Raw genomic sequence first — 18,202 nt, 5'->3', positions numbered from 1 at the left:
AAAGTGGGGATTACAGTCTGTTCTGATGGCAGGTGGTGGGCAGGAGGCCAGATCGGTAGTGTATAGAGGTAAAGTCAGAGGGTCAGTCTGGTGATGGCTGAATGGATGAAGCTGTTGAAGTGTTGAGTTGGCGGGCCATAATGAAACGTTACCTCTTCCCTAAGGAAAGTTTCTGAACAGGTGGTCTGTTTGTCTGGGATCAGCTGCTATCCTCTTCATTGTGCAGCTCTGTCAAGGAGGGCAACTGGCAACCAATTATCCTCTCAGCAATGCTGAGTGGGTAAGATTGGCTGCTACAGCTTGTTTCCAGTCGGGCCTGGAAACTAGTACCCTTTCTATTAGGAGAGTTCTGGCTCAGCACAGTTCGGTTGGACACAAAAACACTGTCACACGCAGTGACTCAATCGCAGTACAGCAATGCTGCCATGTTCTGAATCGTCAATTGGCTTTATTCACTTCGCCTAAACAGATGTTTGTAATCGGTTCCATAATTACAGCTTGCACTGAGAGGGCTTTCACCTTAGCGCCACTGTGAGTGTCTGCGTTTGTGCATTTCTGTGTTTAAAATTGTGCAGAACATATTTTGTGCTAATTATGTTCAGATGTTTTTTTTATTCAACAGAAGAAAATATGGTTTATTATTAAATGTTGGAATCGCCTGGAGACTCCCAATATGATATGATACATGGCCCGAGGTAAAGATATTATCATGATAAAGTGATACTGTGATAATCCATATAATACAAGATAAATGTATAATGATGCTTCACAATATCTGATCAATGAAACTAGTTACATGTTTTTAATCTCTACCATTAATTAACAGAACTATAGAACCACTGTTTAGTTAGTGTTAATTCATCTTTCTTTAAAAAAGGCATGTTCAAAAATTAAATACACAGTTTAGTCTTTGAACATTGAAACAAATGTGTTTCTATGTTAACCTTTATGACTGTACTTGTGTCATCTACAGTCATATTCACTGTGAAGTAAATAATGACAACCAGGTATTTTTCAGTCAGCTTCTATTCCTCCATAGCTTTCAGTAAAAGTTCTGCCAAATCAGCATCGATGTAAGTCTAGAACATACTGTGTAGCATGTGGGAATGCGTTTCCTGCTTGGTGTCAATAAAATGGGCAGTAATTGTCACATAGGTCTCAGTGGCACGTCAATTCCTCCATTGCAGGTGAGCGAAACTCTCTGCAGGCTTGAGTGCAGTCCTCTTTTCTCTCTCATCTTAGGGTTAAGAGCTGGAATAGTTATTTTTTCAGTCTTTCTTCTTTTTGGTTTTAAAAGTGGTGAGCACATCTCTGAACTTCTTTTCACCCTTGTCCGACATTACCCGCTGTCCGCTTCTTCTCTGGCCAATTATCTTTCATTCACATTACCCTCATTCATGTAATTTGCTCCTGGAGTCATAAAGCTGTGACGCAGCAAGTCAAATATCAATATTTAGTATCATTGGTAATTGTTTCACACCAGTCAGACAACGTTATAATGCTATATCGATATTTTGTCCCCCTCCTGTTAACTGTTAACATATATTCCAATTTTTACGACAGAGTTTAAAGAGGAATAAATCAAGTATAATATGACTTTATTAAAAATTCATCCTTTTCACTTTTGCTGGAACTGAAGGTTAAAATTGATTTGTCTTTTCTTCTGCTTTAAAAAGTAATAAAGTAGGCGTAAATTAAAAAAAGTCAGACTAACATACATGTTCATCAATGTCAAAATGTCTTTTTGTGTACACTAGTGCTGTCAAAGTTAACGCGTTAGGTTTTAATGCCACAAACTTTTTTGACGGTTGATTAACGCACACACATTCTGTGATTGTGACCCTCGGTCCGTCCCATGGGAAATCAGGGAGCAGTGCATCTGCAACGTAGTAGATTGCAAGCGGAAACAAACCACCTTGAGCAGAAATGGATAAAGAAACGGGTCCTTTAAATGGCATGTTCAGTTTCAAAGCCCTGCCAGATGGTTCTCTCGACAAGACCGAGACCTCTGCAGGGCCTGGACGACTCTACAAGCAACAAACTTTCAATAGCGATGGGTACATGGGTGGCTACAGCTTGCAGGCAGATTAACATAGTGGATGATCGAGGTCTGCTTAAAATACTTCCAATCCAAATCCAATGACTGCATGCCATTCAGAGGCACTATTCTAACCAGAAAAATATAAACATACAATTCAGAATTCAGTTATTCACAATCATCTATGGGAATTCTGTGATAAATAATGATTTAAAAAAACAACTTGTTTGACAGCCCTAGTGTAAATGTGTGAATGCATGTGAAGATGCATGAGTAACTTTATGATTGTAGTTGTGTGTGTGCATCGATGTGTGTGTTCTCCTCCTGCTTCATTCACCCAGCTGTTTCATGCCTCATTGGGGTCCGTATTGATTGGTCCAGTTTCTCTTTGTTTTCAGTCCTCTATTTCGGTCGCCTGACGCAGCTCTTAGAAACCCGCTGGCCTTTGCTAAAACTGCCCTAACAGCTTCAGAGGCCTTTGGTAAAATTGCTTTAAATGGCTAGACAGACTCTGGTCAGAAAGCTCTGAATGGCAAGAGAGCCCTTTGGTAAAATGTCTCCAGAAGGTCAGAGAGGCTGCAATGAAATAGTCTCAATAGCTCCAATAGTTCACCCAGCAAGACAAGCTCACACACATTTACGCAGAAACTGGCACTCTTCTTTTCCCCGTCTCATCCTCACTATGACACTCACATGCACAAATGCAGTCACACACCCACGCACGAACATCAAGGGATGGAGCCTTACGTGACTGTGAGCAGCAGTTATGAGCTGCTGTTTGTCTGCAGTGTTTTAGCTCTCAGTGGTGGCTGATGGTGTTTGCCCGAGGGGATTCTAACATGGCGCCATTCCCCTACTCATTTAACACTATTCTGTCTGTTGTAACATGACTCAGCTTTCAGAAAAGGACCAGATCAGTAAGACAGCGAGTGGGAGACAGACAGGGAGAGAGGACGACTTTGACAGAACGGGAGAGGGGGCGTGATTAGGACTGAAAGAATAACAGAGAAATGCGTGAAGCAGAATGCTGTGATCTGTTGGACTTGGTGTACCGTCGCTACCGTGACTAACTAGATGACAGCGACAGCGAGTTTTACTGGTAAATAAACACAGGGATATACAGCAAATCTCATCATTTGAGGTGTGAGAAGTGTGTCACCACCTCCGCTCTCCCTTTATCCCTCTTCCCTTCATTTTATCCTTTTATCCAAACAAGACTTCCAGATTAGCAAGGTCACACCGATGACTATGAGTCCTCAGGTTTACACCAGTGGAGACTGTGCTGAGTGAGGCTCCGCTTCTGCTCGCACACTGAGTTGCACACAGGGAAATGTCAGCGGGCACACACTCACACACGCAAACATACACACTTAAACAATCATGACAGTTGTATTAGTAGCTTTCAAGAGGTCGGCAGAGGGGAGTAAGAAAAACACTTTAGCACCTCTTGTCTGTCAGAGTGGAGCGAGGGCCGACAGGCGAATAGGCGGGAGGGCAGACAGACCCCCGGGCTCTCAGTCTCTACTCCAGCGTTGACTTAGACACAGATGGCTCTGAAGTCTCTCTCCTTCACTCTCCTTCACACTTGTTTTCCCCATTTGTCTCTCTCCTTCTGTCTTACTCCCCACTCTGCCTCTCCCTGTGTCTTTTATCTCCCTCTGCCCCTCTTTCTCGTGCTGCCTTTCTTTCTCCCATCCCTCAGAAGTTGTGGCTTAGCTAGAGGCTGACACAGCCATGCAGAACTTGGATGAGAAATTGCTTTTACTGTACATGCTAAACCACACACTAAATCGAATGACTGATGCTCTTGAAAGTGTTTGCTGCAGGGCAAAGCCAGCTGTAGTCTTTGGTTGTCAGATGGAATATAGTTGGCGGTTAGCTATATGTATGAGCGAAAAAGAACATGGCAGTCAGGTCCCGGTGTGTTTCCGCTTCTGCAAGAGTATTGATAAATCATTTTTAACTGACTGCGGTGCTACCTTGGCTGTAATGGTTATCGATAAGACAGTATATTCACAGTCAATCTCACCCATTGTGTCCCTCAGCCCTGGCCAGCACAGTTACAAACACCAGATAGCTGCATGTGGTGTAACACATTTCACAGGAATGCACACACATATACCCACACACTCACAATTTTCTCTCTCTATCTCCTACTCCTTCTCCCACCACGACTGTGAAATCTAATCATCACTGGAGCACACAATCATTTCTATCTAATCTGGAGACACACACATGCCTGACAACAACAATAGCAATACTGCAGCAGCAATTGCAAGCTAGCATTATCTCTGCTCCTAGCAGCTCCAATGGTCTGCCTTTAAAAGCTGTGTATCTGGAAGAATGCTGGAGGAGTTTAGTGGTTCAGGGTTGCCATTTATTACAATCAAGATACGCTATCTATACGTCTTTGCATTCCAGCTGTTTATGTACAACAGCTGTAATGGAGCAGTAGTTATCTAAGCTTCCTTTAAGCCACCATTCTCCACCAGCTGGATCCTTCTGTTCTTTCTCTCTCCCTGTAGTTTAAGTAAACCTGTTAAAGCCACATCAAGCACTTCTCACTTACTACTGAACTGCCTCAATTTCTCCCTTCACCCTGCACTGTTCTCTTCAGCTTGCCACATCTTTTCTGCACATTTCAGCGGGGTAGCCAACAGTGAGGGTACAGTACAGAACCCCCTCACAGCAGTGCCGTCCTATTACCTCTGGCAGTCATCTCACTGTCATGCTGATCAATGATTCATGTGTGAGAGGGCCTCGGCCTGTTAGCTCGCTGCACTGCTGCTCGCTGCTCGCCGTTGCCACTTTGCTGCTTCTGCTGCTTCTGCTGCTATAATGACTAGGCTAACTCCAATTCTCTCTCCAACGTGTTATGTGTGTTGACGGCTATGTTCAGTTTTGCAAGAAGGCGAGAGAGAAAGATGGACAGAGAGAGAGAGATGGATCGACAGACAGAGCGAAAAGAGAGTTAGAGTGAAGGTTCATGCTGAGCACATGCTGCTCACATAACTGACGGCATGCTGTGTCCTAGTGTGTCTGTGTGAGTGTGTGTGAATTTTTTTTGTCCACACTGACGATCAAGAATAGATAGTGCAGTTAAGAAGTGAGGTTGACTGCTGATTCCAGAGGCAATTTTGCAGAGTTGGATTCTTGTTTAAAAATGTTCTTAAATTATGTGTGAAATGTTCATTAACAAGAAACTAGGGCATAGTGGTGGACGAGTGTTACAGATATAAACCCTTCAACTGCAACCATTTAACCCTCCTGTTATGTTCGTTTCTTAGGGACAGCAAAAATTGTCTTGGGTCAACTTGACTTAGGGCATATTTAATGATCCAAAGGTGTCAGAACCCCAAAAAATCCCAATAAACATTTTTTAATCTCATTATTAACTCCATTAATAACCATTTAAATCAATATTTAGTGCAATGGTGTTCTTTAATCCTCACAGATCATGGTTCAATGAGGATAACTCACTCGTTTTTCATGAAAATTCACGTTACATTTTTTTTAATGTACATTGGAAAGACATAAATATAAATATAATAGTTTTACATGACATAGATTTTTTGTTTATTTTATTTTAAATTTTGATTTTTTTTTAAGAAGCAATGTTGATAAATTACCAGGAGACACCTCTTCTGTCACATGCAGCCCAGATTTTTAGGCTGTTTTTAGCTGTTTTGAAGGCATGTGTTTCCTAAAATGGAAGGAACCTCTGAATGCCTCTAGCCTTTCATCCACTGTGACATTAGGGCCTGGGTTATAGAGGAGTGGAATTTGCTCTACCCACTGGTCCCTCACTGTTCTAATGGCTGCCAGCTTGTCTCTCTTCGATCCCAGCTCCTGCAGTCAAATGGCAAAGTGTCCTTTGGCAAGGAGTTTTCATTTTATATGTTATTTACGCTAATTAAGCCAAGGAGAAGTTTCATAGCGAAAAAACACTTTTAAGCTTTACAATGGGTCAATTTGACCCGTAACATAAAAGGAGGGTTAAAAGCTACCTCTAGTGTTCTCTTTGATAACCCAATATATGTATAATAACCCTCATGTATGTCATGCTGATGTGTCAGTGGTACCACCATCAGTATTCAGAGTTGCACAAATTGTGAAAATCAGAGCTAATACCTTTTTTAAAAGCAATTGAACATTTAGCCAATGCCGCTACCAATGTTTATGACATTTCCCTTTTATCAATCTGTGTTGTTTTTTGTTTTTTAAAATGAGCCATAAGATTGAATGTATTTCAATCTGTTGCAATCCCCACCTTTTAAAATGTCACTGGGCCATGCCTTACCAATTGCATGTCTCTGATTTTTCTCAAAATAATGTAATGCTCCCACTCTGTTGACACTTTCCTTCATATTTGACCATGAAAACAAATCAGTTTTCCCAGCAGGCGGCTTCCTCTGACCAACCAAAACCTCTGTCTCTAATTCTAATTCAGCATCTAGGTAAAATGGCTTGCCTGCATTCATTGGAAAAATGGCAATAAAAATGAAATAAAGATGTGACAAGATACAGATTAACATTGGCCACTGACACATTATTGCATGTGCCAGTGTCTGTCAAGGGGGCAACATCAGCTGTGACTGATGTTCAACCGATGGCAGTGCATCCCTATCAGTTTTAATTACTTCATTGATATCACCAAATACGACCAAGGATCCAAATTTGCAACTGCTAAGAAGAAAAGTAAGCAGTCAGTGTAAAGAAATATAGCTGTAACACCTTCATATTTTTTATGTTGTTGCAACTGGTTACAAAACTCTGTCATAGTTGCATAATTCATCAAACTTAAACCCAGAATGTGACAGGAAACTCAGTTCAATGAATGGTTTGACATTTGGCATACGAAGATTTGGTTCTTTGCCTGATGGTGTTAGATGAGAACTTTTATACCCCTGTCACTGTGACTTAGTTACTCCGGCACAGGAGGACTGACTGTTTCAACCTGTTTCCACTCTTTATGTTAAGCTACGCTAATGAGCTTTAGTTGGTAGCTTCATAGTTACTGCACAGACAGAGTGATATTGTTTTTCTTTTTACTTTGCTGTAAGATAACTATATGAATATATTCCATTTAGTGTCAAACATTTAAAATGCTGAAGGTGCAGGTTTTACTGAAGTTTCATGCAGGGGCTCTGTGTCAAAACAAGTTATAATCCCTTTAAGTTTATATTATGCTTTCATGCTGCATAATTTAGAATGAATTTTATTTTCAGAAATACCTGGAAAGTATGCCTGTGTAGGAGATAAACAAGGACCCATAAGAAAATCTTAACATATTTTTCTTCTGGGCCTGTTTTGGAGTTTTGATTGATTTGCTCCTCACTGTTTGATGTTGTACTTTTGACCTGTCAGCAAAAAAAATGTAATAATGGAGTAGCTCAGTTTTTAAGATCAAGGTGTAATCCCTATGAAGACAAAAACATATACTTATAAAATCGACCTTTAGTTTGGAATTTGTGGTAATAAAACTTGAAGCTCAGAAGCTGTTCAGCTTTTGCACTGATTAAGCTCGGAGAGCTCCATACCCATGCAGGGCCAGTTTGAGTATAACCCATTAGAGTGAGCATGTTATGAAGAAATGATAGGTAGGTGTAGTCATAATTTGGGTGTCTAACTGAACAGAATAGTCTCCTTTCAGACAGAATATGGTGGAGTAGTTTTATTTCTTCTCTCTAAAATCATTGTTTCATTCTGCATGGCCGAAAAAAGAGAGGTTTTTAAACTCAAATCAGAAACTTACAAGAACTAGTAGAGTGTTCGTGAGACTGTGTCTTTGTGTTTGCCATCTTTGCAGTGCACCGCATGTGTAATCTGTGTGTAGTCTAACTCCCAGAGACTCAGAGTCAGCTGCTCCATTGCTATGAGCAGATACACGGCTTATCACAAAGCACAGGACTCACAGGAAAACTTTTCAGATGTTGTGTTGTCTGTTTGCAACCTGAAGCACACAGACCCCCCTACTCAGCATAGGTATCAAAGTAAAGCAGTGGATTCTCTGTTTACTTTAACCTGCGGTCAGCATCAGCGTGCTGTTGTTTACAGGAGGTGGGTTCTCTGTGACTTTAAATGAGGGCTGTAGGCTACCTATCCAATCATGAGTTGGACACCGTACAGGCTGAACAAACTTTTTTTTTATCCCTTAAACTTTGGTTGGGTAGGCAGACTCCACAGTCTTCACCATAGCTGCCCTCGGCCCTGTTATCCCTGCACTCTTAAAAGAGTTCCAACTTTTGCTTACCTGCAGCCAATGACTGAAACTCATGATTACAAAATCCTTGACACCCAAAAACTCTTTCACTTTTTGATAAAATATAAAACTACATTTTGAAAGACAGTCTTGTCCTTGCCATAGTTCCATATGTCCTCAGTTTTTTTTTTTTTTTTATCCAGAAGCAACTTTGATCTCAAGTGAACGACAACAAATATGTCATCACTAGGCTTTTATTGCTGTGAGGACTTTGGGTCCTCAAAAGTACAAGAGCATACACACAGACCTGCACCCTCTACCACCATCCTCTCCTCATCAAGTTCTCCGGTCCTTATCCCTCCTCGCTTCAGTGTGCGTGTGTGTGCTCTGTGACTCTAGATGCTAAGTGTTCCAGCAAAAGGTCAACAGCCATAAAACAAGAGAGCGAGAGAGACGTAGAGAGAGAGGCTGATGAGGAGGAGCAGGAAAAGTAGGGTCTGAGGGGCCTTTGAGAAGGGATGGAGTGGTGAAGAGGAGAAGATAGGAGAGCCGTGGAGGACTGCTACTGCAGAGTCATTACTGGAGTGGTTAACACTTGGCTTACAGAGGTGTGTGGGGGGGGGAGCAAGGGAGAACAAGGAGAGAAAGACAAGCAATTCAGTTTTGAGAAAGTGAGGAAAGAATAAAGAATGAGAGATTGAATGGTGGAAACGCTTAATGTATCAGTTTGGGAATAAGATGTCATCCCTCACTGAGCACTCTTACAGACTAATTTATGAAACTATGATAGGGTGTTCCACTCCACTGCGTAATATAACACAGTACAAACAGCGAAGATGCATACAAACCTACATTTTTAGGTGCAACACTATATTTCATGTTTAATCCTGATAAGGGAGTTGATAGAGGGGCGTATTTTAAAAGAAATCTCTGAAGGACTGTTTTGAAATCTCTTTGTTAAAGCGAACAGAATTACAACTATAATTTCTTTATTTTTCTATGAGTTTATCTCTATACCTGCTTGTTTTCTCCTTCACTTGTTTGATAAAGACCAGACAACTAGAAGGGATTTTTGGATTTAGAAAGCTAAACCCATGAAATTGAATGTACAAGGCAGTTCATTTGGGTTACTTTTTTTATTTTCTAGAAACAGAGTGAGTCATCACAACTAATTTCACAGATAAGTGCTAATGAGAAAATCCCCCACACTGCATATTTATAAAATGAAAATAAGAAAACTACAGTGAAAAAGAAAAAAAAAAGATGTATTAGAATGACTGACTGGTACTCATACAGATGTGAAGAATGTGTGCGTGTCCATGTCTGGTCTCGTCACAGGCTGACAGTTCAATTAGTCTGAACTAAATGATGCATGACGTCTCCCTCATGGCCGTAGTAATCGTCAGTGTTCTGCTTTGAAGCGTTTATATTGTGCATGAGTAGATAGCTAAACCACAGTGGCTAGGGCTAGTCATGTTGAAATGTTTGAGTGTATGATTTTCTGATCCCCAAAGATGCAAAAGTGGAGCAGGGGACTAAATTGGCTTCAGCTCTCAGAGCTCATCATAGGTTTGCTTTATTTTTCAGAGAAAATAGTTCCTTTTTTCCCCCTGTGCCTCTGCAGCAGAAAGTGACTGGAATAGCTTTGAACTATCTGGAGTTTTAATTAGGTATTTCTCATCAGCTGGGGATCAAGTGTGGGTGAGCGCGTAGGTGTGTCTTAGTGGGTGTGTGCATTGATGCATACATGGAAATAGCAGGTGGGTTTGTGCACTTGGGCGTCATACCTGTGCGATTGTGTTGGTCATGTTGTGTAATTGTGAGTTTGTTCTTACCAAGCAGCCATTTCATGCAAGCACTGGCAAGCGTGTGTCAAGTGCTTTTTTTGTGGGTGTCGGCAATCAGCAGACACAAGACAGACAGAGAAGACGTTTGAAGTCGTTAGAAGTTCCTTACCTTGATCTGCATGCAGCAGCCGTCCTGTGACTGCCACCAGCGCATAGCAACTTTGTGATTTGACTTGCTGCTTTTGTTTGATGTTCCGAATGTGTCAGAGGAGAAAAAACCTGCCATGATTTATTTCATTTGCTTTGTTCTTCATATCAGCAAAGGGACATTACCTTTAGAGATTCTTTTAAAGTTAAAAAGTAAAGCAGTGTAGAAGCACAATCTCCCATTAATGGAACCTGGTGATTGGTCAGAACAAGGTGGCTGTTTTACTGAATATTTTATTGACAGCCGTGCAAGGCGCTAATTAATTTCCTTAATGGGCAGGTGTTAGTTGTTTTTATTTAATAGCATGCTGGATTGTCGTCCTAGTAAACAGTTTTATAAGTGGGAGGGGGAATGTAGCATCCACCCATAGCCTTTGTTGTTTAAAAGGCCCATATGGATTGTGAATCGGCAGCAGCTTTCAAAGCATCATTAGTCATGCATAAAAGACCGTGTTAGCGCTTTAATACCAGCTCTGGGCTCGGGCTCCGAAGATCTGCCTTAATTGCTCACCTCTGCTATGTTCTGTGTTCAAGCTTGCGTGTATACACGTATGTGTTAGACGTGTGTAGGTGAGTTTATGTGTACGTGTGTTTTTGTATATCAGTTAATTGTCTCTTGCCTTGCTGGGCACTAATAAGCACATAAATTGAGTGAGAGCTCTGAGATAGACATTAATGATGACTCAGACACACCCCTCTGCATGCTCTGAATAAAGATCTTTGCTTTCTGCTTTTTCCTCTTCCTTTGGCTCTGTGTGTGGGTGTGTGTTTGTGCGTGTGTAACTGTGTGTAGCGGTCCACCTGTTAGGTCTGACCTGGCATCTGCGGCACGGCGAGAGCCAGCTGTATGAGAACGGCCTGAGCTCAGCAGACCATCAACAGGACGATCGCAGCAAAACCAGACCCACCAGCTCCATCCACCTGCTGGACACACTCAACCCTGAAAACACACACGCCGGTGACAGAGGTGAGCTGACTCGCACACAGTACACACCATAATAACAGATGTTCTGCACTCAACTGTTGACAGGATTTTCCTGTCAGTAACAACAGAACAAATGTAAAACAGTGATTTGTTATTTATGAAGTATTAAATGTATTGAATGAACATTTGCTTTAAGCATTTCTCTTTGATTTACCTCAGCTGTACCTTGCAGACTAACTATTTAATTTCTGTCATATTTTAAATGAGACAGTTTCATTTTAACCAGATTTTCCAGAACATTCTGAATTGTAAGTCTGAATTGTGTTACCTTAAGCAATTGTTTATTCAGCCTGCACCTGGTTGGGTAAGTTTTCAGGCTTTAACAGCTGCAGGCTTTAAACTGTGATACAATCAATCTGAGCAACAGAAGCAGCGTCTTCTACTCCACATGAAAGTTTCTTTTTGCTGCCGCATCCAGGAAATGAGTCAATTTTGACATGGGCTGCTCTCACTGCTTAATTAGAGTCTTAGTTACTGTATTTTTTTAGTTTTAATGGGAAGCTTCAGTGATTTCAAACATCAAAGTATGTTTACAGGTGTCGGAGAGTTGCTGCATATTTGGAAAGTTCTATACAGCTTTTGGTGACTTCAGAAGGAAGTTGTGCAAAGTCTGATATATATTCTATGCAATGACATTTGAATCAGGCTCGGTTCACACTGAAGTTTGATGGGTCTTCCACTCTTTAGCTTGAAATTATGCTAGCCACTTCTAGCATAACACAACCAAACTCCAGACTGTTGACAGCTGATTTGCATGAAAGGAAATGTAGGTGCAAGGCTTTGACAAGAAAGAAAATGCTCAGAAAAGACGGTTTTCCTTTTATCAGTCTGTCCTTGTGCAGTCTGACAATGACAGACTGCAATTCTAAATCAGAGGCACACTCTCCTAAGTATCTGCTCAGATTTCCCATGCCCGTGTGATTTTAATTTACTGCAGTAAATAACAAAAACAAAATATAAATGTAAACCACACCTGGAGCCACACTGCATCCTGCTGCTGAAGCCAAAATTTTCACCTTTCTTTCTTTTTTAATGTCACGCAATAAAAGACATCCAAAAATCTGTCTATTCAACACTGAACAGCAGCACACGGGCAGCTTTTAAAGGAGTATTTCCACCTTATTGAGGCTGATGTTGCAGCATAACTATTATTGTAAATTACTTTGATTCTTTGTATGTGACAAATGACCTAGCTATGTTTGTTTGATATCCAAAGCTGCCAAATAGTAGGAGTTTTAAGTGTATGATTTTAGCACTTAAACAGAGAAGTTTGCATTACTAACAAAGATATCTGTTTGGATGCAAAACACTGCAACAAGTTGAGCCAACAATGGATTTTAGCAGGATTAATTTAATCTCTAGTTGCGTTTGACCCCATTTGCTTGTTTATCACAGTGTTTTTTTTTCCATACACTGTTTCTACACTTGGTGTGTGCTGCTCTGTGGTTGTGAACCCTCTCTGTGATTTTCTTTTTTTGTTGATGTGACCACTTTTTGATGTCAAGGTTTTTTTCACAATTCATTAAATGAACTTAACGAGACTTAGTCTGCTTTCCTTAGTTAAATCAGACTTTATTAAACTGGCTTTTCACAAATTCCGCTTCTTTTAACCCCCTTCATTAAATACTCTTGAGCCAAGTGTACAGGGCGTAAAATTAAGTTTTTACTTAATCTGCCATTGGCTAGTGACCTCCAAAAAAATGTACCGGCCAAAAATATTTTTCACAGGCCAAATAAAAAAATCATGCCTTATTTGATTTTAAATAATTACCATACGTTTTATTATGTTATCCAACTTAAGCATCACTTAAAAAATACAGTTTTGAACAGATAAAATTAGATAGTACTTTATTAGGTTATTCTTACTCCGTTTAGCTGTCTGTTCCTCTTCTTGATCGCCTCTTTGTTTATCCTTTTTGTTTGTGGTGGCTTCACGCCGGGACTCCACATCTTCCTCGAAACGCTCCTCCCGCCATGCTTCTTCAAGCAAAGGGAATGAATAGAACTCCAGTAGCTGACGTCACGGCATTCTCGACGTACCAAATAACAACACAAGTGCAGCGCGCCATGAGGGTCAAAATAGCCTGACAGTCGGCAGAAATGGGCGAAAGTATGAAAGCAAAATCTCACATGCAATACAAAATGTTCCATTGGCCTCTGGCGGGTGTGTGTTTTTCTTTCACAAGCCAAAGTGATTTTTTTAACCGCCATTGACGCTTGGCGGGTGTTAATTTTACGACCTACAAGTGTACACGTGCATGGACAGGTCAGCTCAGATCAATACATGTGAAAACAGGTCATGCACACTTCTCATTTCTATGACTTTTTCAGAACATCTTTGTGCTGCTGTTTTTTTGTTTTTTCAAACTTAATGAAAGTGAAATCCGACACACTTACAGGATTTAATACAAGCACATTATTAAAAGAGAGGCATGACTGTAAATCCCCTTGCAATGTAAGTTTGAATATTTAAACATTAAGATTGCAATATATTGAGACTGACTTTATATCCATTGGCATTAACTGCAGTCAGTTTCTATTGCATTAGGATTCTGGCTTGCATACATAACACACTCAGCACAATGAATGTTCCAATAGGATGGAGAGACATCAGTCCAGAGATCAGCCTTGAACTGATTACTCATTTATTAGAAAGGCAAGGTAATTGGTTAATCATGTTCCCTCTTAGCCACTCCGTGACTGGAATAGCCGTTTCTCACTCTGCCATCTCTCAACTAGCCAGAGGAATTACTAACACCAATTTAACCCCATGACACGGAACATTAATTGTGAGTGTTCCAGGTCATGAAGTCAGGCAGGACACAGCAACCTTCACGCTTAGACTCCCTCTGATGGATATTACATTGGATGCTGTTTGAGCCCATGTTCAGCACTTATACAGAGAATGTGCCAGCCAAACTGCAGCCCGCTGCAATTTAGGCAACCTGGGACGTCCCTAAAGCAACTATTCCTGATGAATCCTCACATTCAGAGGATTAACGCTCTCATCAGTAGTTAAATCCTCCGATAGAGCGCGCAGGGGTCATGGAATTCACTTCCAAGCATTGCGTCACAACAATCTATTGTTTCAGCTCCTATTGCTTTATATGCTTGATGAAAGCTGGGAAATCAAAATGGGCAAAGCTAAGCCGTTGATGCAGGGGGCTCAGATTAATAAAATTGGCACGGTGGAGGTGGTCCCTGGGCAGAGGAGGGCCAGAGAGATTAGAGATTAGACTGTAATCCAGTGTGGCAGATTATCACGCTCATCCTGCTGTACCATCACCTCTCACACCAAGAGACCACACAATCCCCGAGATTACACAGCGAACGATGGTGAGGGGAGGCTGCGGGGAACGGGAACGATAAAAACATCACACGGCAGGGAGAGAGAAGAGTGAGAGTGATGGGGGAAAGGAGAGTGATTGATGCGCACCGGTCTACCTGAAGGATGTTCCAGATATCCACCATTAAAGTGGCACGAGCTAAATGATTGCTGACATTAAAATACAATTTTCATGGAACAACTTATTAGCCATCTTCATGTCTTTTGTCTACGAAACTAACAAAGCCAGCAGCAAAATGTTCTTTTTTATTTTTGGTAATTGATTTTATTCTTGATGCACTGCCATAAACTGAAATAACAACATATGAGGAGCAAAAGGAAGCAGAGGAGGCTGATCGGAGGATAGTTATCTGTTTTTTTTTGCCTGTATTGATATAAGTTGATGACACAGTTGGGAGAGATGAAACGAGCTCTGGATATGATTGGAAGGTAGTAATCTCCTTGTATTCTTGTTCATGTAATTTTAATGCTTTTTTTTTTATGTCAACTTCAGAGCCATAAAGATAGGCGCTCTGTTTGATTTGTTTCCTCTTCCCCAAAGTCAGGATTCTTATCTATGTAATGCAGCAGCCCGCAGCACAGTGAGAGATACTAATTGACACGTTGTGTCATCTGCGTATGGCTAGTGTCTTGTCAAGGCATGCGCGCTGAGTTTTATATTCTTTACGCTATCTCTCCTGTAGTTTCCAGAGATCACCAGGAGCCCTTCTTAGTCCTCCACACATAAAAGCCTCTCTAATTAGTGCTACATTAATTGCCACTCACCCCATGATAATCAACCTCAGGCTGATGTACATGCACGAGAGCGCGCGCACAAGCTCCCCATATTTCTTCCCTCTTTATTTTTCTTCTGTATCTGACGTGCAAGAATATGATTGCACAGACATGCCCACACACACACACACCTTGCACACACGTAGAAATTCCTCTGGTGCAGATGAAAGCAGAAGTGCCCAGAGAAAAAAAATCTGTCAGAGGATTCCCTGCCTTAATGAAGTACATTGAAGTTGGAGAATAATATTTCACTCAGTGTGGAACGGTGGATATATTAATGATATGAAATGATACAAACTGACATACAGTAGAGCTGCGTAATGCCTCATTATAATGTGAAGATGATGAAATGTTGGGCTTGTGGAATGCCATCTGAGCCTATGTGATGATTGTTTAAACTGGTGTATAAAAGGAGCATTAGCGCTGGATTGTTTTCACTCGATCTGATGGTGTGGTTGGAAATGGTGTGTAGATGGATGGAATGTGACACAGACAGAGAGGAGGGCTCTTAAAGAGCACATCAATATTCCAGACTGCGTGCAGAGAGAGTTGAGGGAGTGAGGCTGAGCAGTGTGTATGTGTGCATAAGAGTAAGAAAGTGTGTGCACAGCGGATGCATGTCTGTGGGGGAAAGGAGATGTGTCTGTGGGAGGGATGAGTGTGTGCATGTGTGCAAATGCTGATGGACTGGTCCTTGTTACACTGGTCTCATTGATTTTCTCACGCTGGGATACAGTCTCGGGATGTAACGCACACACACCCACATAAACCGAGACACACACGCAGAGAAAGTATAGATCATTTAGTGAACCCCCTGCTTGAGCGCCTCAAGTTGAGAAAGCCTTCCAGAAGCTACATTGCTGTCTGTTACTCTGCCTGCATTCAAAACATCTCAGCCAAATATAGAAGCAGGAGAAAAAATTAAACTTGTTTCCGGCTGCCGTCAGTATTTACGGTGAAGATGACAGATTTTATTAAGAGCAGGGGGCTTTGTAGTACCCACTCTTGACATTTGACTAGTAGATTGATATGCTGGTTTTTGACATCAAACACACAAAATAAATAAATAAATCATAGTCAATTTTTATCTTCTTGGTGAACTGAGGTGAACTTTTTTTTTTTAAGAAAAAAAAAATATATATATATATAAATATATATATATAACTTTTGCCAGAGCATGGCCTTAAGCTGTTAACTAGAGTTTTGGGATACTTGCACTTGAGTTATGTATTCCTATTTTATAGAATTTCAAAAATGCTGCTCAAATTTTGCTTCAATGTTTATTTTATAACTTTCACTGCCGGGAATCTAAATGTTGGGATGCTAGGAATGCTAGGATATATCATAGAAAGCATATGGGCGCAATTGTTGTAGATGTTATCTGTGACAATTTTCAATTAAGTACTGCTGTATATAAAACATCTCTGATATAACCTCAAAATAATTATTTTATTTTTTTATTTTTTTATTTTTTTTAACTACATTGTAAAAGTAAATGGGTTTTACTTTTTACTCTAGTGTTTTTAGTTTAAGCTGCGTAAATTATGTGAGGAAAAGTTGCCTGCAACTGTAGGTCTGGGATTCGCAATGACAAATGTTTATTTCTGATATCCAAAGTTTTATTTATTTATTATTTGTTTTTTGTTAAAACTTTCATAATACATTAAGTTTGATTCTTTTGAACCCTGGATGTTGCAGTGCTTTCAAGAACACTTGAACAGAATCAACCCTAAAAAGAAAATTCCCACTCAAGTGAACTACTCCCATTTTATGACCACCCTGAGGCATTGTGTTACCTGCAATGAAGGGTCGCAAGTAGACACTGATTTCATAAGACCTTAAAGATGAGCAAAAAGAAAGTACATTCTCCGTGTTACACAACCAAAATTTTTCTTATGTTGATGACACACTGTTCATTCATTTGTGATACTGTAGCTACTGTTGAAGAAGATACATTTTTAGGGCCTTCGTGGGGACAAGAGGAGAATTATCTGCTGTTAAAAAACTGAAATACTCCAGGATTTAGCTCTTGATTAAGAGCAGTAGAACAAGTATCCAGTGAGCTCTGGTGTGCTCCTTCCAGGCCTCAGCCTAGACCAGATTAGTACAAGATTAGAAGAGAGTAATAAAAAAAACACAAGTGCTTTTTTCACGTGTCAGTTTGTACAATATATATCACACTGGTAACAATGGAAGTGCTCTCACGGTGTCATTGAGTGAATGAGTTTGTGAACAGGTAGACTCGCCTGTCACAGACATAGCCTGAGGCCTGATGGTAGAAGGTGAGGACGGCAGAGTAATGGAAGGCCCTAAGGCCAAGAGCATTATCTTTCTCCTGACTCTGACTGACACTCATTAGGCTACACAGTGGAGAGAGGAGGCTGAAAGCTTATTAAGCCAACTGCTCAAAAGGCCCTTAATTGAATCCAAGTAATTATAGAGACCTTGCCCATTGTGATATTTTTATTCATCCTGCGGCAAACTCAATCTCTCTCGCATTTGGAACACTATTAATGTTGTCTGCACCAATGTGTGTAAGATACACACACAGGACTCTGCAGCTTCATATGGACTAACTCTTGCACATACACAGAAACAGTTCCAGTCCCTGCAGACATGTCCTGTCACTAATACCCCGGCTGCACTTTTACTCTGTTTTCTGCTTCATTAGAATCTGAGGGATAATAACATTAATTGCAAAGACAGTTTGGTTCCTTTGAAAATAGATTACAGGTGTAATTGTTTTACCTGAATAACCCGTAGGCAAGAGAAATTAATTAGACCTTGTGTCCCAAGTCCTAATGTAGCTCATCTCTTTCATTGGCCTGGTGCACACACACTCAGAGACACACAAGGCACTCAG

At 40.8% G+C, this 18,202-nt stretch overlaps 1 protein-coding gene across 1 annotated transcript in view; it reads left to right on the top strand.

Annotated features, from left to right (window-relative positions):
• The window catches only part of tenm1 (teneurin transmembrane protein 1), a 178,588-nt gene that overhangs the window by 73,234 nt on the left and 87,152 nt on the right, over positions 1–18,202 (top strand). The window contains 1 exon segment of the mRNA XM_034690429.1: positions 11,028–11,201. Within this exon segment, the coding sequence (XP_034546320.1) occupies positions 11,028–11,201 (174 nt within the window).

This window comes from Notolabrus celidotus, chromosome 8 (assembly GCF_009762535.1).
Source record: "Notolabrus celidotus isolate fNotCel1 chromosome 8, fNotCel1.pri, whole genome shotgun sequence".
Taxonomy (NCBI): domain Eukaryota; kingdom Metazoa; phylum Chordata; class Actinopteri; order Labriformes; family Labridae; genus Notolabrus; species Notolabrus celidotus.
This window is presented reverse-complemented; position numbering and strand designations above follow the sequence as displayed.